This window comes from Larimichthys crocea, chromosome XV, assembly GCF_000972845.2.
Source record: "Larimichthys crocea isolate SSNF chromosome XV, L_crocea_2.0, whole genome shotgun sequence".
Lineage (NCBI taxonomy): Eukaryota > Metazoa > Chordata > Actinopteri > Sciaenidae > Larimichthys > Larimichthys crocea.
In genome coordinates, this window is record NC_040025.1 from 9,427,002 (window position 1) to 9,444,879 (window position 17,878).

At 41.3% G+C, this 17,878-nt stretch overlaps 3 protein-coding genes across 11 annotated transcripts in view; 1 reads left to right on the forward strand and 2 right to left on the reverse strand.

Annotated features, from left to right (window-relative positions):
• Positions 1-217: 217 nt before the first annotated feature.
• Positions 218-7,230, reverse strand: snpha (syntaphilin a). Of its 2 annotated transcripts, none has more exons than XM_019257162.2 (5): positions 6,887-7,230; positions 4,878-4,993; positions 4,659-4,781; positions 3,649-3,798; positions 218-3,546 (listed from the first exon to the last, which is right to left on the reverse strand). In XM_019257162.2, exons 2-5 carry the CDS (start codon positions 4,919-4,921, stop codon positions 2,292-2,294), a joined length of 1,572 nt encoding a protein of 523 aa, XP_019112707.1. In that variant the 5' UTR covers positions 4,922-4,993; positions 6,887-7,230; the 3' UTR covers positions 218-2,291. The 2 variants fall into 2 exon arrangements, with proteins under 2 accessions (XP_019112707.1, XP_019112714.1); XM_019257169.2 differs by lacking the exon at positions 6,887-7,230 and adding an exon at positions 6,414-6,453.
• A 773-nt stretch (positions 7,231-8,003) lies between these two features.
• On the reverse strand, positions 8,004-15,991 carry rad21l1 (RAD21 cohesin complex component like 1). Of its 2 annotated transcripts, XM_027288820.1 has the most exons (14): positions 15,898-15,991; positions 15,467-15,638; positions 15,229-15,358; positions 13,314-13,413; positions 13,031-13,134; positions 12,229-12,336; positions 11,559-11,660; positions 11,335-11,433; positions 10,922-11,151; positions 10,746-10,827; positions 10,507-10,649; positions 10,310-10,420; positions 9,230-9,316; positions 8,004-9,067 (listed from the first exon to the last, which is right to left on the reverse strand). In XM_027288820.1, exons 2-14 carry the CDS (start codon positions 15,611-15,613, stop codon positions 8,891-8,893), a joined length of 1,620 nt encoding a protein of 539 aa, XP_027144621.1. In that variant the 5' UTR covers positions 15,614-15,638; positions 15,898-15,991; the 3' UTR covers positions 8,004-8,890. The 2 variants fall into 2 exon arrangements, with proteins under 2 accessions (XP_027144621.1, XP_027144622.1); XM_027288821.1 differs by lacking the exon at positions 9,230-9,316.
• Positions 15,552-17,878, forward strand: part of samd10a (sterile alpha motif domain containing 10a) — a 45,620-nt gene continuing 43,293 nt past the window's right edge. For 2 of the 7 annotated variants that reach the window (XM_027288827.1, XM_027288829.1), the window contains exon 1: positions 15,552-15,662. The gene's annotated coding sequence lies outside the window, so the exon portion shown is untranslated. Of the gene's footprint in view, positions 15,663-15,954; positions 16,066-16,465; positions 16,617-17,878 lie in introns of those variants that run through there. The other 5 variants (XM_027288825.1, XM_027288824.1, XM_027288826.1 and 2 more) reach the window with 5 other exon arrangements.

Sequence of the window (17,878 nt, forward strand, 5' to 3'; positions counted from 1 at the left end):
ACAAGTCGGCAGCTCATCACAGGGCACATACAGCCATTCACACTCACTTTAACGGGCAGTTTAAACTCACTAATTAACCTGTTAAGTGCATGTCTTGCTGGAGAACATGCAAACTCCTTTTGTAGAGGAATTTATTGCTGTGAGGTGACCACTGCACCGCCGTGCTTATGAATTCATATTTCATGGTATTACAACATAGTAACAAAAGAAAAAAAAACAGAGAGAAGCATCTTTTATTTTCCTAGAAGAGGAAACATCCAGGGTATTTTTTTTTTTTTTTTTTGCAATATGCTGTAATTTCTTGTGCGATTTGCAGTACACTTAATCACTATTTCATTGCTTTTGCATGTACAGTACAGGCTGATGAAGGTCCTACTTGCATGAGTCCAGGCTGTGCGATGAGAAGAACAAGTGAGCAACTAAACATGAAGGGAATGTAGTGTAACAAATCAATAATAACTCTACAATATCTGCTGCTGCAACCACAAATAAATTACAACATTTGCAGCCTATTCATCTGATTAAACAACCTTACTGGAAAAAAGATCCCTGAAAGCTAAAACATTGCTCTTTTTTTTTTGTTTGTTTTTTGCATAAGGCTGAAATCAGTCACCATACACACTGAACATCATAGTTTGTAGTTACAATTGAGCCTTTTCAGTCGACACACACAAAAGGGCCACTTGTAAGATGAGTGTTCACAACCATGACACGTACTGTACATCCTTATACATTGCCGTGAAAGCGACCTACGCAAAGAATAACTGTCCTCGCGGCTGTGCAAAGATCTTTTTGTTCCATGTAAAATTAGAAAATATATCACTGTATCAAAATCTCTTCACAAATTCAGTAAACAAAACTGCTCATCCGAGTCACAGACCATTATATGTTCTCTTTATCTTCTTTAACTCCTATATGGAAAAATGTAGATACACGAGCAGATGGTGCACATTTCAGGACCGGAGCAGTGGAAGTCAGATGCATATTAATGCTCAAACACCCACCTCGAGGCTTTATTTTTAGACCCAAACTCCTGTGAAGGCTGTCCCACTAAACAGCTATGAGCTCAGTGTCTTTGTTTGTCTTTCAACAGCAAGAGTTTGGCATTAGCCCATTGTAAAAATTCAAATTTAGGATATAAACTGCAGATTCTTTTATTTTTTAGAGATTTTAGCAAGAAAATAGTGTTGGATAAATGTCAAAGAAATAGAGTCCGTGCAGCTTTAAACTCTGAAGATCAATGATCTGTCTGTTCTGCACCTGAGTACTAGTTTCGATGCACATGCTCCACTTTATAGAAACAGCTTTCACTAACAAAGACCACGCCTGTATGGATTTAAGTTTAGACTTTATTGCATGTTAAGGTGAACCAAGATGATGCACTCTAGTACGGATGAAGGATGAAGGGATGGAGGGGTGATGGATGAGAGGACAAATTGGGGTCGTTGATGGATGGAGGAGTTTGGAGATTGAGTTCAAGGCGTGGTCTTTGTTCAGTATTCACTAACAAAGATCACGCCACTGTGGAGCTTAAGTTTAGACATGTTTACTGCATGTTATGGATAAGAGTGAACCGAGATGATGCGCTGTAGGAGGAATGAGGGATAAAGGGATGATGGTAGAAGGATGAAGGGATGGAGGGGTGATGGATGAGAGGAGAAATCAGGGTCGTTGATGGATGGAGGAGATTGGAGATTGACCGGTGTCGGCTGGTGGCAGGGAGAGAGAAGGGAATCAAGTACTTGAAAAGCGGAAATGGGATGAGTTCAAGGCGTGGTCCTTGTTCCTGAACTTTATTTAAACCATGTTCAGTATTTTGGGTGGAAATAACTGAAGTACAAAAATGAATGCCTTCGACTCACTGTGCTCTTTAAATCTGTAAACTCCGAACGAGTCAGATAAACGCCGACTGCAAAAATGTGATGACAGAGGAGCATTCAACCTCAGATTTTTTTCTTCTACATGTCTCGTCTAAATCCAGTTTAATTCAAGCAAAAGGAAGCTCATCCAAAATGTGGGACACATGCAAATTCCAATAAAAAGAAAACAATTTAAACTGCAGGCAGAAGCAGTAAGTATATGTGAGTAATGAACAGATTTAATGATGCACAACTAATCCTTTGTTCTCTAAGGCAAGGCATGACCACAAAAACACAAGGGCATTATGTAAAATCTAAAAATCTTATAAGAGGGAGAGAGCCAACACGTGGCTAATGTGGTTTAGCATTGCTGTGGCTGTGCCTGCAGAGGTTGGGAGTTGTATTTTTGATGTCAAAGGGGTTTAGAAAGTCTCAGATTGGTGTTGTTCCGTTCATGCTGGCAGGTCTGCGTCCTCTTCCTGCACCTCGGCGTCGAAGCGAGTGAAGGGCCACAGCGCAGCAGCCTCTCAGCAGGGACCCGATGTGATACACCGGCATGACTTCCCGCTGCGCCCCTCGACACAGCCACGCCATGGTCGGCACCACTGGCATCGCCAAAGCCAACAGATCTATGAGGAAATAGCGACTCCAGTGGCAGGGCTGAGGCGGATACACGTCTTCGTTTGTGCCTTCAGTTTCATCCATATTGTCCTCGTCTATCTCCAGCATCGTAGCTTCCTGCCTCACTGGAAGCGGGGCTGTAGGGTGGGGCTGGCAGGTGTGGGGCTCTGCTGGGGTCTTTGTTGCCGCCTCTGGTTTGTCGGGCGGTAGCGCGTCTAATCTGTATGAATGCTCAGGAGGGGACAGAGGAGGTAAGGACGATGGAATCGGATGTGGTTCTGAGGGGTCGGTGTCTGCTGTGGGTAAAGAAATGACACTCAGCTCTTCGGCACAGGTTTCCTCGCACAGCCAGGTCATGGTTGGGCTGCAGGCCTGGGAGCGCACCTCTGGTTTCTTCTCCACTGCAGGAGTTGGAATCGGGATCGGATCAGAAGCAGGTCCAGCAGGGGCGGTTGTTACCGGGACCTCCTCCTGAGGTAAGTGGAGGAACAAGTGATGATGGGGGAGGTAGGTGTGGGCAGTGCACTTGCAGGTGCTACTGAGAGTGTGGCAGGAGTGTGAGATCGGTAACACCGCCCCCCCAGTGCACAGCCTTTCATAGGTTGAAGAGCGCGGCGTGGTCGGGGATCCTCGGATGTGGCCCTGCGGTGGTGGCATCTGCTCTGACAGGAGGGCCGCCTCCAGGAGCAGGTGGGTTTGTCCTACTGGGCGAGACGCTCTGCTTGACTCAGGAGCGTTCGAGCTGCGCTCCAGCTGCAGAGCCTCGCTGCTCAGACGGGTGTAGGTGGTGCTACGGCTCAAAGTGTTGGCTGGGGAACAGCCACAGGAGCGAGACTTCCCCCTGGACCGAGCTCCCTGCAACCCTGAATATGGCTTTTGGTCATGGGGGTCTTGTTCACGGACGCTCAGGTTGGTCCTTACTGACTCAACCACCTCCTGAAGGTGCTGGATCTCCTTGCGGGCCTCCTTCAGGGCTAACTGGGCCTCCACGCGGTGACATTCCTCCTCTATCCAGTCTTCCTGCATCCTGTACAGCTGGCTCCTCAACTCATCTATTTCACAGTCTCTGATGAAGTATAAAAAATAGAGACACTTGAAATAAGAAACAGTACTTCACCACAAAGGTTGGCATGATAAACATTGGCTGCAGGTGAACTGACTGACTTACCTGTGTTGCAGTCTTTCCACATTGTCCCTCAGCCTGGCTCGCAGATGTCGTATACACACCTCCTTCTGTTGCAGAGGTGTAAGGTACTGCTCCGGGGTTGGAGGTCTGATCCCATGGTTGTCGCTGCAGGCTGTGTGCTTTGCCTGACGCCTGAATCAACACACAGGTATTAAAAGGTCATTTACATAAAGTGCTTTGATTAATCACACCCGAGAAGGAAAAGAAAGAAACATTTTTACATGTTTCTATGCTAGAAATAAATGAGCACAGATCAGCACTGGAGGCAGAAAGCTGCAGTATGCAAAAGTTTTAAAGTGTCTGTTTTTTGCAGATGATGTGGTTCTGTTTGCTTCACCAGACCGTGACCTTCAGCATGCACTGAGGTGATTTACAGCCAAGATGAAAGTCAGCACCTTCAAGTCTGAGGCCATGGTGGAATGGTTCCTTCAAGGTTGGGAGCGAGTAGCTGCCCCAAGCGAATTGAAGTAATTCGAGTATCTCTGGGTCTTTGCTCATGAGTGATGGGAAAATGGAGCATGAGATGGACCGGTGGGTTAGCATCTGCAGCACTGAGGACGCTGTGCTGGAAGAAGGAGCTGAACTGGCAGGCAAGGCTCTCAGTTTTCCAGCTCATCTATGTTCCAACTGTCACCTGTGGTTATGAGCTTTGGGGAGTGACTGAAAGAATGAGATCATGAATACAAGCAGCTGAAATGAGATGAGGGTGGCCGGGTTCATCCATAGAGACAGGGTTAGGAGCTCGGACATCTGGGGGGAGCTTGTAGTAGAGCGACTGCTCCTTCGGATCATAAGTAGCCAGCTGACCTAACCCCAGATAAGTGGAAGAAAATGGAATATATGAATGGTGACTTGTCCAACGTGTACCCTTGTATTTTATCATTCTAAACTGTATTTCTAATAATGTAAATCCCAATTTAGAAGTGGAAAAGGTGGAAGAGCTGACCAGTCCACATATTCACACCTAATGTATGGGCAGTTCACAGCCTTACCTGGGTGTACTGGGATAAGTCCGGGCTGTGGGGCTGCTCTCTACTGTCCTAACCCGACCCGGGTAGGTGTGGGTACTGGATGCATCGCTGTGGGGATATCGTCCACCGGTGCCCACTGAGCGCCTTGAAGGGAGAGATCAATGTTACACTCATAAGAGAAGTCACAGTGACATTTGAATTACTCTGAAAGTAAAGGTCTGAGGAGGACGCGAACAGTACCTGCGCTGACCTGAGGAGGGTTTTCGACTCGGAGTGAGAGACATTGATGTGCAAGGGACCTCCAACCTCTCCACTGCGGTCTCTAGAGAGGGACGCTAGGAGCCCTCACAGCTGGACTGTAATGTTACATAAACATGTAAGAAAATCAGCAAAGGATAATCACAAATATCCCAAAACAACTATTTTCTTGCAAATTACATGCTCGTCATTATGTCTTCACTGAAAGACAGTGACAATAGTCTACAACCCTAACCCTAATTTAAAACATAGTCTAGGCCAGCAGCAAATAAAGCCTCCTTTCTCCGCTGACACAAAGGGGACACAGTGAGTTCACAGTCGGTGCAGCTGCCTCTCTCTGGGCTCTGTCCTCTCTCCGTCTGCAGAGCTGCAGATAAACATGATAAACCTTCACATTAACTGCTGTCACAAAGGAAAGACTAAGAATATCTGACATTTGGTGGCTGGCAGGCAAGATAGTTAGGGTGGTCGTTTCCTGCCTGTAATGAATTAAGAATTTCTCATTACTGTTAATAGGACCAAGATTTTAGAGTCCAAAGAACCGACCTTTATAAATAATAATACATTTATTTAACTGTCGAATTCTATTTATTTCTTCAACATGAAAGAATAAATACTGTTTCAAAGCCCAAGACCAGAAATAAAACGGTAGAAAACTGAGATATGATAGAATATGTTTATATTCGCCAAAGTTTGGTATCATATAGGCACTGCTATAAATAACCATTAGTAGTCCTCAGTTTTGTTGCCATCAATGCTGCCAAATTAAAGATTTTAAGGTCAGTTTCATAGGTTTATTTACATATTCTTTAATCAGATATTTCATTATCTATATTTTATTTGGGTACATTTTTATTTGATTAAACTCCGATGCACTGAGCAGTTTGATATATATGTATAGTTTCACAACATATTAATCATATAGTCCCAGTCCTGAGGACATGACCTCAGTTACCCAAAGGAATAAAATTAAGTTAGCACCAAATGCTTGGTCCGATTTTTTGTCTTATTTTACATTTTTTTTTATTAGATATTTAATTTTTTTAGACTACATTTTATTTGAGGAAATGTATATTCCCCACAGTAGGCCCTGATATAATTATATTAAATATATATATTTAAGATTTTAACTGTACAAACAAAACACAGAGGACATGACCTCAATTATCGCAATGAAAGCTTCATCTTTCTTAAAAGTCAAAATGATATATATATATATATATATATAGTATATATATATATAATAGATATATATATATATATATATATATATATATATCAGGTGATTCTGTCACCAAATCCTGCTTCTATCTCACAACAAAAATCAAACCTGAGGACAAAATGTTCTCATCTTTCTTCATGCAGCTCTGTAAACCTGCTGCTCCAGGCCTAAAAAAACTAACACCTCCTGTTGTGGATAAACCTTTGCAGACAGACAACAGAGCAAACAAAAAAAATACATTCATTCTGTTGTCCTATATTTCAATTTTTCTAGGACAATGAGACAGGAAATCTCACCTCCCTCTCTCTTCTTCTGTCTGCGCAACAAGTGGCAAAGTAACGTTATTGGCGAGAAATACGCAATCATCTTACGTAAGTGTGAGTATCGGTGTTTACTGTGGAGGCGAGCATCACACAGGAGGTGGATCAAACTGTGTTTAAAGCAGCATTTAGACCGGATGGATGCTTTTCAGGGACGCCCTTGAATAATAAATCAAGTCTGACATTTTCACATTAAACCAGTGTTAGATCAGGATGATTAAAAAGAGAAAAAACGAGAGAAAGTCTCAGGATTGGTTTGTTTAACCAGCTGACTACAGAGAGCTCCTTAAACCGGACAGCAGAGACTTTCCATAAACGCATCCTTGTGATACAAACAGCTGACTAACACATTTACTCCCAGCTGTGTCCTACATATTACATATATCACACACACACACGCACACAAAGACAAACCCAGCCCACGTTAACAGTGATGTATGAAACACTACCATCTCTGCAGGTAGAAGTTGTGCATCCCGGTTCCCCCCACACTGGATGGTCGCTGAACAGTCCCTGGTGGCAACGGGAAGAAAAGATGCTGCTGCTGCTGATGCTGATGAGAGTCCATCCTGCAGCCATGGAGCCCGGAGATGAAATGAAGCAACTGCGTCTGCTGCATCGGTGCTTCTTAAAGTGACAGTATGTAGTAATAATAATAATAATAAGGCTTCATCTGGCAGCACTTTGAGTGCACATTAGTGTTTTAAATGGCTGCGATAATACTGTCAGACAAGGTGAATCATAGTTTAGAAACCATCCATCACATCCAGCACTGACAGCAAGAAAGATGATCCATGTCCAGCTTGGACTGGTACACCGTGTACAACACCTCAGATCATGGATGGATGTGCAGATGCAGGCCACAGACATTAACAATAATTATAATAATTGTTATTAACATATTTAATTTGAGGTACTGAGAAAACAAAATGATAGTCAAGTATATTAAATCACTGCAACTGCAACATTCTTTGCAACACACTTGTTTTAAAAGTGTCATGACATCAGTCAATGGTTTAGTTTGACCAGGGTCTCATCAACTACTTGTATTGTAATAGCTTCATTCTGGTATTAATGCAGTTTTGGAGCTTTAAAGCCTTTACCAATCAGCCTTCTTGAATATCCATCCTCTAGATTCGGTTTCATATGTTTTATTTCCCTCTAAATATCAGACAAGTGCAGTAGCTATCGAACTTGCTTGTGCAATACATAAGTGCAATTTTCTCATGCATGCATACTGCACTTTAAACAATCAGTGTCTATTCTCTGTACAGTCTCTCAAACACTTTAGTTTTATATATCATATAGTTCACTGTTACTTGTGTTATGTTCAAATGTTTTTATTTCTTCTTGCTATTACTTACTCTAACTTACCATCTGGGAGCTGCTGTAACAAACACAATTTCCCTGCGGGGATTAATAAAGTATTTCTGATTCTGATATGACATCAAAGCTGTGCAGAATAAAGAAATCTGAATAAAGTGTGAGGTTTTTTTCAAGGTGAGGCAGCGGTGATTCAGATTGCAGGTCACAGTTAGAGAGCCCATTAAAATAAATTAAAACCACATCCATTTATTTTAATACAGTCCACAAGATATTTACAACTTGAGAAAAACACAATTTAAAAGTTCAAACTTTTTACATAACGAACACCAACGACGAGTGGGAAACATCACTGAAATCCAGTTTTGTAAAGTCATTGCTGTACTTTTAATATGGATCTGTTTTATCGTGTAGTCCCATTGAAATGTGCCGTGATGTCATATGAATCCAAGTTATAGGCTAATAAATAAATATAACTTTCAGTCAATTAAAACTGTGTAATTTAACAGCAGTCACCACAGGATACAGCTCAGTGCTGTAGAGGAGATAAGACTGAACATCCAGACCACAAGAGCGACGATAAATATATGAATCTGTGTCCGTAACATCGTTGTATGTGTTTCACATAGTTGCCAAATATTTGATCAATATGACGTTAAAGATAATACTTCTACTTTAAAGCAACAATATGCAACATTTTCTTACAATGAAATGTTGATTTTGGTGCAGAACAGGTCTGAAATCAACAAGAACTGGAACTGCAAAACACAACTGAACATGCAGGATAAGTGCTTAATGTCAGAGGTTACTGATATAAAATAACTATACTAAATACATTTTAAAGGAACTCCCCGAATAAAAATAGTCTGACAAAGAGTTTTACACAAAATCTTCCTTCATTTGATGCCACCCCAATTTCTCACAAATGAACCAAGAACAAGCAAAGAGAGTATGTACAAGTTCTGAGACACACAAACATACTAATGTGTGCGCCATATAATTAATATTTTTTTACTATTCAGCCCAGAAACTAAAATAAGTAGCATGTTGAATTCAGGTTAAAGTAGCACTTGTACGTGAGGCAGATCGAGTAAAACCACGACTGCAACCACGGCCGTGTTTTCCTGAAACTAATCGTAGAATTTGGGTCCGGGTGTTGCGAGGATGTCCTCATATGGCGCTCTCTGGTGCAGGTGAAGCGCACTTTGTTTATTCAGGACCAGGAGGCAGAAGAAAGTGGCTGCGGCCTGCGAGCGAGTGGCTCCTTTACAGAGCGCCTCCAGGCTGAACGTGGTGTCGCTGTTCCTCTGGACGAACACACAAAACAGAGAATTTAATACCGGAGCGTTAATCCTGCCCCGACCTTGTCATCTTTAAATCCCTCTACGTTGTGACTATAGATTTCAGTCCTGCGTTACAGATACACCACATGACGTGTGTGTTTGTTGGTGTTACCGTGACTCCGATACCTGAGCGTGTATTTTTAGGCCGTGCAGAAGCTTCTGTGCGTGCCTGGTTATCCTCCTGTCCTCAAAGTCCTGGCTGTTCAGCACAGACTGCAAGTTAAAAAGGATTTCAGTGAGCGATGCTCGGCAGATCTCCAAGGCAGCATGGGAAATTAACACTCGCCATCTGCTGAACGCTGATAGATTGCAGCTTGTCTAACGCACCAGCCATTTTTGCAGATAATCATCCATTATTAGTTCACTTCCATCCCAAAGTAGGGACACTCGATGAGGGCAAAAATAATGATTAGATTACTCGTTGATTTAGGATTAAACTTCTACAAATGGTTTGTTTAACAGTGGATCACATTGAACTTTAATTATAATTTATAATATACATATTTATATTTATAATATAATTTAACTGAAAAACAAATATATGCTGAGGCATCATGGACTTCACCGTGTGTGATACGTCTGAATCTTCTCTAACTCATTCAGTATTGAACATGCAGATCTGTACATGTGTACTGAAGTAAACAACTTTCTTTCAAAGATGATTTGGTTTTCTTTTCTATATTTTCAGCTCTTTTTCAGGATTATGAAATTGAATAATAATCTTAAAAGGTTTGAGAAAAAAAACTTACCACCTGTTTATCTAATTAGATTTCTTTATCGAATTAACATTCTCTTTTCTTTAAACTTACATAATCCTGTAATAATCATGTTTTATTTTGGTTGTTTGAGCCAGAACATGCGCTCTTCCAACTTAGTTTTGGGACTCCACGGTGCGTAACGACCGCTCTCCTGACTTAAGTTCCCTGTGTATGAGTGTGTATGTGTTCATGTGCTTGCACGCCATCTGATAACTTGTCTTGTTGACCAAAGGCTCGAGCTGAGCTAAACATAGCACAGCCTGGATGAGGGTAGTAAAGGGTACAAGACAAAATGAGAGCGTCACTGCGAAATGGAATGCAGCACAATAAAAAAACTCAAATCGCCTTATCGACTTATTCCAGAGAGATAAGGCAAATTAAATCTGAGCAGAGTAATCACAGTAACTCCCTGCGCTGGTCACATCTTTGTGTGTTTGTTCACAAGCACCTGAGTGAGGAGGGAGGTTGATGGAGTCTCCTGCTCCATGTAAGACGGATGCACAAACATGGAGTCTTCTGATGGAAGTTCTGGGTGGGTGAACTCCGACCCGTTTTCATCCTGACAGACACACAGCACAGATTATAAACCGTAGATTAGAGAGAATACATACATACCTCCTCTTCACCTAACATGCTAATGCTTACTTGTGCGATCTCGTAGTGATCTGATCTATCGTCCCACGCGTGATCGAAGGGCGTCGTCTCAGTGTTGTGTGTTTTTTCAGGATCCAATGACGAATCTACGACACTGACATCGTCTGTGGTGAGGGCGCTCATGTTCCTCTGAACTATGAGACAGAACAACGTGTGAAAAACAAAACAAAAAGAAGAAAACATCAGTGATTCGATTATTGTTCTTTCACTGCTCCTGTGCAGGTTCCTACCTTCTTGTCCATCCTGACGCATCTCCTCGACTTCACCGCACATACTGGAGTATTTCAACCGGAAAACGCTCTTGACAAACAGCTGCAAGGACAAAATGAGGTTTAACAAGAGCACTTAAACGTTCACTATTGATAGATTCAATGTTTCTATGATAGACATTTCTGGGGTTTGCTACCTCCTTTATCTGTGGAGTCACCACGGACAAACACGTCTGTGCAAAGAGTTTGCCTACACCTCCGCTCTCCTTCCACTGCATGAGCTGCAGGGTCGGCGGGGCCATGTCAAAAGGGCCGACCAGATCTGAGTAGTCATTAAGCTGGTCTCTGATGGACTCATCGGTCAGCTCTTTGGTGTGGTCCACAACCAACCTGCGTTTCCTCTTCCCCCTCTTCTTCTCGGAGTTTGCTGAAAAAAGAAACAGCAGAAGGTTTAAGAGTTTGTGTGACGAGAAACGAACTCCAGCTCAACAGCGACGGTTTCAGGGCGGTGATTCCCACTCTTGTGGTAGCGCCTCATTAAATGTTTGCATAATATACAGTAAGTTTGTGACAGGAAGAAACACAGTGTGAGTTGCTTGGTTGTGCCTACGAGTGGCGGCCACAGGTTCGAGGGCAAAGGCCATCTCTTCATTAGCGAGCAGAGTGGTCTCACTCTTCGTGGGCGTCTCCACCTCCATTCTGTCAGCATCTGGAAAACACAAGAGTCACGATGTAAATGTATTCTGCTGATGAACAAAACATGACACCAGCGGTGCTGCAGTGCCATCAAACAAAATACAGGCGCAGCACTAACGATGAATTATTAATCATCACCTTGTTGATAATTGAGTGCAGAGATCTCCGTGGTTTCATTTTGAGGCCCCTCTGGGATGAAGTTGGAGGACTCGATATGATCACTGGAGTTTGTCAGAAAGTCTACAGGGTCATTCAAAATTAATAAACAACCGATCACTCTTATTATTACAGTAATAGGGGCAGCAGTACACAGCAGATAGCTTCACTATTTGAATGTGATCTGTAACAGAAGTGTGATTTTCTTGATGATGAATGAGCGCAGAGAGAATATCTTTTTCTTATTTGCTCATCATTCACTCGTTATCAAGAACGTCCATTTGTTGTCTGTGTTCAGAGGCCGGATCTTTCAAAGACTCAGGTCATGTCTAGCCTCACAGAGCCCAAACCTAATTCTTCCTCTCTGATCCATTTCATATCCAGGCTCCTAACAGGAACACATTTTTTTAGTGTTATGACATAACCGGTCTGAATTGGGACATCGTATTGGGGTTATACATGTCACTGTGTCACAGCAACATCTTTTGGTCAGTCTGTGTCGAAATGGGATCTTCATCACAATGTTTACTTTTGTAAAAAACACTCTGACAAACTTACTTAGTTTGGTGAAAGGTTAAATGTCACTATATACTGCTTTACACAGTAAAGCAAGTCAAAGGTGCATCATGTTTCTTAGGTTAACGATCATTACCAAGCAGGTCAAACCCTCTGTCCTCATCCCCAAAAGCGTCTCCATGTCCAGCCAGGCCCTGGAAGTTCATATCCAGTAGTCCAGTCTGGTGACTCTGGGAGTCAACTCCTACAGATCAGAGGGGAAACATTGTAAAGTCAGTATGACGTGTCACATCTACACGGAAAACCACATTTTTAAAAAGGTGAAGGTCCCTAAAGAAGATCAAAAGACTAAAAACAATAATCCACTAGTCTGTCTCTCACACTCAGACCTTCCTATCCTGTCTGTGGAGCTCAGCCTCAAGCACATTTATTCCTGCTGTAGATGTAAATCTGGTTATGAATATATAATTTAATTTCTACAACATTTTTCCTAAACTAAAAAAAGCTGAAGGACTCACTCAGGTGTACACAGCATATTTAATAGGGATTATATTCAGATGTGATTTGATGCACCAGCGAGTATTTATCACAGCAGTGCCTAAACTCATCGTAATCAAGGAACATGCGCGGCTTATTAATGTGTTTTTAATTAGTTTTTGAGCCACATGGAGCGCTCACACAGAAAAATAAGATCTATCAGGCTTTAGCCGCACAGAAAATGCTTATAAGTAGAATGTATTCATTCTTGGTATTTGTTCTTTTTTGCATGGGATGTGTTGACAAAGAAGTCTAATTATATTAGAAAGTATATGCTTAGCTTCTACATGTTTATTGCAAGAATAAACGCTGAATATACCAAAAAGCTCTACAATAAATCAAATGGCAATAAGTCACATCGAATCAGGATGGAGCAAACACGAGAAGAAACCGGTTCTTACCGAAATCCGCCAGGTTCAGAAAACCGTTTCCAAAATCCTCTTTCAGAGTGATTTCCTCTGTTCGACTCTGGTTCAGCGTAAAGTGGTCCACGACATCGATGTTCCTGATGTCCCAGTGTGAAGCGAACACACACAATGTGGACACAGACAGACAACAATAGCTGTTCAAACATGTTAGTGTTCCTTCCAGAATTCAAAAACAAAATTTTTAACATCAGTAATGTTTGAAATCCAAACGTTGAAACTTGATTCGTCGCGCTGAGTTTCTCAAAAAGTTCTCTACCTCGGGTCTGGCAGCTGAGCATCAAAAGAAGTGAAATCTTCGATCAAGGTAATTGCTTTTACTGTGGCCTCGAGCCCCTCCACAGGCATGTCTGTCTGACCTGAATGAGAAGCAGAACAAATAATAAGAGGTGTGGACAGCAGCCACTGATTTAACTGAAGAGGTATTTCTTTGGAAGAGGTAAAAGATAATAAATAAAATACAGGCAGCGTGTTGTTACTTTCACAGACGGATTATACACACGAGTAGCTGACAGCTGAGCTAATAAAGCAGTTAATGAGAGTTAAACCTCTCTGTGTGTTAGTGAACGAATAAATGCATTAAGCTTTACTTTTCCAAAACAAGTTGTTTAAGTAATTAAGTCTATATCTCCCTCTGGTGGTTTGTCTCCATTAGGGAAGTTATTTACCAGCATTTCCACTCATGTAGATTCAACTTCATGGATGCTACCGGGTTATGCTGGCTACTGCTACTGTTGAGCCTATTTATAAGACAGACCTCTTTCTGAAATGTTATACAGTTCAACAGCATCTCTCTAAAACATTAAGACATACTATAACCTTTATGACAGGCTGCTGCATTAGATCCAGCTAGATGTACCCAAGGAAATGTCAACTGAGTGTATTTTACTTTGAGTACGACACATTCTGCCTGACCGTGACCCCGTTTCTCCATTTCGTCCTGTAACTGGCTGTGGAGGAAGTTTCTGCAGAGCTAAATTTGCAGTCAGCTTTTGCAGAGTACAGTTTTTGGCCCAATTTATTCAGGAAAAGCTGTCATGAGCTAAACAGAAACAGCAACTGTGGCTAAAAAAAAAATAAAAATACTGCACATTATGTATTTTGTTTCTTTTTCCTTTATGGTGGATCCAGTTGGTCACAGCTGTCATACGCTACCTTTGCTTTTTAATGATTAATATTTGAGCCAGTCCAATGTGACGCCACTGCCCTGTGAAAATCTCTGTGCTGCTTCTGTCTGCTATTTTGTAGTGTTAGCCAAATTAAAACAATATTATTTGGAAATTACAAACAGCAATGGACAGCAGAAGAACATACAGACTGATTAAAGAGTATTTATCATCCAGAGCACAGAGGTCTGTTTCTGTCTCGACTCCAGAGGAGGATAGAAAGTGTCTCCCGTGAGCTTGGAGAGGTTATACATGAAATGCACTTTTTGTTCTATTGTCCAATATATCACAACATTAGATAAACAGGCCTTATCATAAGATGTCCTGATTTGTTTTTCTATCAGATGAATGCAGGTTAAAGTTCCTGTTTACAGGAAATGTTTCACTTTGCTTTGTTTGTATTTGTCATTTTATTTCTTTCTCATTTAAAAAAGGTTCTATTGTACTTTTTTTTATAATGTTTTCTATCTGTAAAGATCTTAACACAGGTTTAATTTAAATCAGATTTATCTTATAGGTTAACTTTAATGTATGTTTACTGTGTTATAGTTTAATTTTAATGCATGTTTAATGTTTGTTTGCTTGTATTTCCCTCAGGATCAATAAATCTACCTATGTATCTATGTGTGTGTCTCATTTTTATAGCCATGCATTGTTTTGCTCTTATAATTGTTCATTGCTTTTGTTTGTTATGTCTGTAGGGACTTGGCTTGGGGACCAGAGGGTGGCCGGTTCAAGTAGTCCAGTATGGACCAAAGTATGGAGGGTGGACTGGTTGGGGTGCCAGTTCACCTCTTGGGCACCGAACCCCCCTCCCCAACTGCTCGCAGGGCGTTGCTGTGGGTGGCTGCCCATCACTCCACCATCTCTCTCCACATTTGCATGTCCCTTTGCATGTGTGTAAGTAACTCTTCTTCTTGTAAATCCATGTGGGGCCGCACACTTTTGGACTTTTACTTACTTACCATTTGTCTCAGGTCTTAAGTTATTAAAAATAGGATGTGTTACCTGGCCTGAATGCCAGTTTAATCTTAACCACAGCATCGCTGCAGTCTGCCAGCAGATACTTTGCTTTCCTGGAGTAGATCCTGACCACACCGATGAGCAGATGACCTGAAGTCCTCAAACCAATCTTCATCTACGGACACAAACACACGGCACACAGCTTTATCACGGTGGGTGACACACACACACATATAATATATATATATATATATATCACTTTATATGAGGGTTTTTTTGTTACCTTTGGTGATATTATGTCTCTGATGGTTGTTTCCAGATTACATTCAAACACATGAGCTTTGGTGAGCTTCCTCTCCCAGTGAGCTGCTAACCAGATCTTGGCCAGCGGGCCGCGTTTGGACGTGAAGAGCTGAGTGTAGAACATCATGTTGAACACCTGAGCCACCTGTCACCTGGTGACGAAACAACAATGACAGGTAACTAGTTTATTCTTTGAGTGCTACTAACCGGAGCTAAAAACATCAGCGGTGGATTAAACTAGCTGCCGTGTTGCTAAGGTAACTAGCCTAGCTCGAGTCACGACCGTTGGGCTAGTTTTAAGTAAACACGACGTCAGCACGTCTTTAACACGGGTCGTGATTTATGTAGAGGTATAAAAAGTGATTAATTAATTAATTAATTACACGCAGGTTCAGAGCTGAAGAGCTTTACCTTTCAAACTTTTGAAAAATGCCGCGTTTTTTTTTTTTTGACATTTAGAGCGTGAGCGTCGCCGCGAGCGGTAACCAAGGGGGGGCGTTTTCCACGTTACCATGGTAACGCGTTATGTGTCAGTTTAATAAAGACCCTGAAAGAAAAGTACTTCACCAACAAAGTCAGGTAAATGTCTTTTTAAACTACAGTTAAAGACCCGACAGGTAAAACGTAGACTTAAACATAAATGTTACACTGAATGTGGCATGTTTTTATTGTCTGAAATTATTGATGAAGGTTTGTTTTGTTGTTTTTATTTGGACTCTTGGAGCAGGATGGTGCAAAAAAAAGGACTGTTGTGTCTACATAATTCATCTTTATTATTATTATTATTATTATTATTATTATTATTATTATTATGACCAACTTCCATATCTGTAAATGTAATGTACTTTCAAAATCAGACTGAAGATAAAAAAAAAAGTTACCTTGGAGGTAAATAGTCTGTTGTAGTCTGTTTATACTGATTAAAACTAAAATTGGCACGCTGATTCCAAAATTGCAGTCAGTTTTTTTCTCTCCACAGTTTACCCTCCAGATGAGCAAAATCCCACTGATTAGCTGCAGTAAGACTTGCCAGCTGATTTTGGTTGGACTCATCTACAGCTACGTGGCAACTTGTTTGTGCAGTCACAAATTGAGACAGTGCGGTGAGAGGTGTGTGCAGCTCCCAATAGGTCAGTACTATCAATATCTGCAAACAGAAAGCCAGCATAGTAGGAATGAAGAGGATTTGTGCTGCTTTTCTCTTAACCTTGTAACCCTACTGTTGTATGTTTTATTTGGTTTTATGCTGTTTTTGTAGTTTTCAAAGCTTGTAACTATTCCATCTTAGGGTTTTATTTACATAGGTATATATTCCCTTTGTTCCAGATCATGTCTGCTCCTGCTACTTCTCGTCCTAAATGCCTAAACAACCCTGACTCCTTTTGCTATATTTGTGCTAGTTTCACCATTCCAAGTCAGAGGAAAGCAAACATCGGTGCATTGGTCAAACAAGCATATTTTGCATATTTTAAAGTAAAATTGAACACATGAAAAGTTGGCATTTGGTATCCCCATGACTTGGCGAGAGCAAAAAGATCATTGCACATTTTGTTTAGTGAAAACAAGCACATATCTGTTAAGTATAGTATTTTTCATATTTTTTAAGAAAACAGGGATCCTATAGTTAAAAAACCTGATGTAATAGAACAAAAATTGTGTTCCCCGGTGTAATCAATACTTTACCAACAAAGTCAAGTAAATGTCTTTTAAACCACAGTTAAAAAAACACAACAGAGGACTTGACAGGTAAACGTAGACTTAAACATAAATATTACGCTGAATGTGGCATGTTTTTATTGCTGAAATTATTGATGATGGTTTGTTTTGTTGTTTTTATTTGGACTCTTGGAGGATGGTGCAAAAAAGGGACTGTTGTGTCTACATAATTAATCAAATCAATTTTTTTTTTTGTATAGCCCAAAGTCACAAAGTACATTTGCCTCAGAGGGCTTTACAATCTGTACAGGGAGTGACACCCTCTGTCCTTAGACCCTCGGTTCAAGTGAGGAAAAACTTGCCCACAAAAACCCTTGAACAGAGAGAAAAGGTGGAAGAAACCTCAGGAAGAGCCACAGAGGAGGGATCCCTCTCCCAGGACGGACAGACGTGCAATAGATGTCGCGTGTACAGGACAAATCAACACAAACATATTGTACAATAACAATGACTGTTAAAATGATTACAGCAGCAGTGGAACCTGTGATAGAGATAGAGAGACACAAATGCACAGCAGCAGCAAATCATGAATTGACTATAAACTGTAATGGAGATAGAGAGAGAGAAGGAGATGTGACTGCATCTTCAACCAATACCGTGCCCGACTAGGCATGACCCTGAAAGAGACAGACACAGAGGGAGAGAGAGAGGAGAGGAGAGGAGACGAGACAGTCTA

Coding starts and splice junctions, on each gene's coding strand:
- rad21l1 (XM_027288820.1), bottom strand. CDS start 15,613: ATGATGTTCTACACTCAGCTCTTCACGTCCAAACGCGGCCCGCTGGCC. Junction 13,414..15,228: donor TAAACTGGCATTCAGGCCAG/GTAACACATCCT, acceptor CTTCTCATTCAG/GTCAGACAGACATGCCTGTG. Junction 11,152..11,334: donor CGAACCTGTGGCCGCCACTC/GTAGGCACAACC, acceptor TTCTTTTTTCAG/CAAACTCCGAGAAGAAGAGG.
- snpha (XM_019257162.2), bottom strand. CDS start 4,921: ATGTCTCTCACTCCGAGTCGAAAACCCTCCTCAGGTCAGCGCAG. Junction 3,799..4,658: donor ACTTATCCCAGTACACCCAG/GTAAGGCTGTGA, acceptor GTGTTGATTCAG/GCGTCAGGCAAAGCACACAG. Junction 3,547..3,648: donor GTGGAAAGACTGCAACACAG/GTAAGTCAGTCA, acceptor ATACTTCATCAG/AGACTGTGAAATAGATGAGT.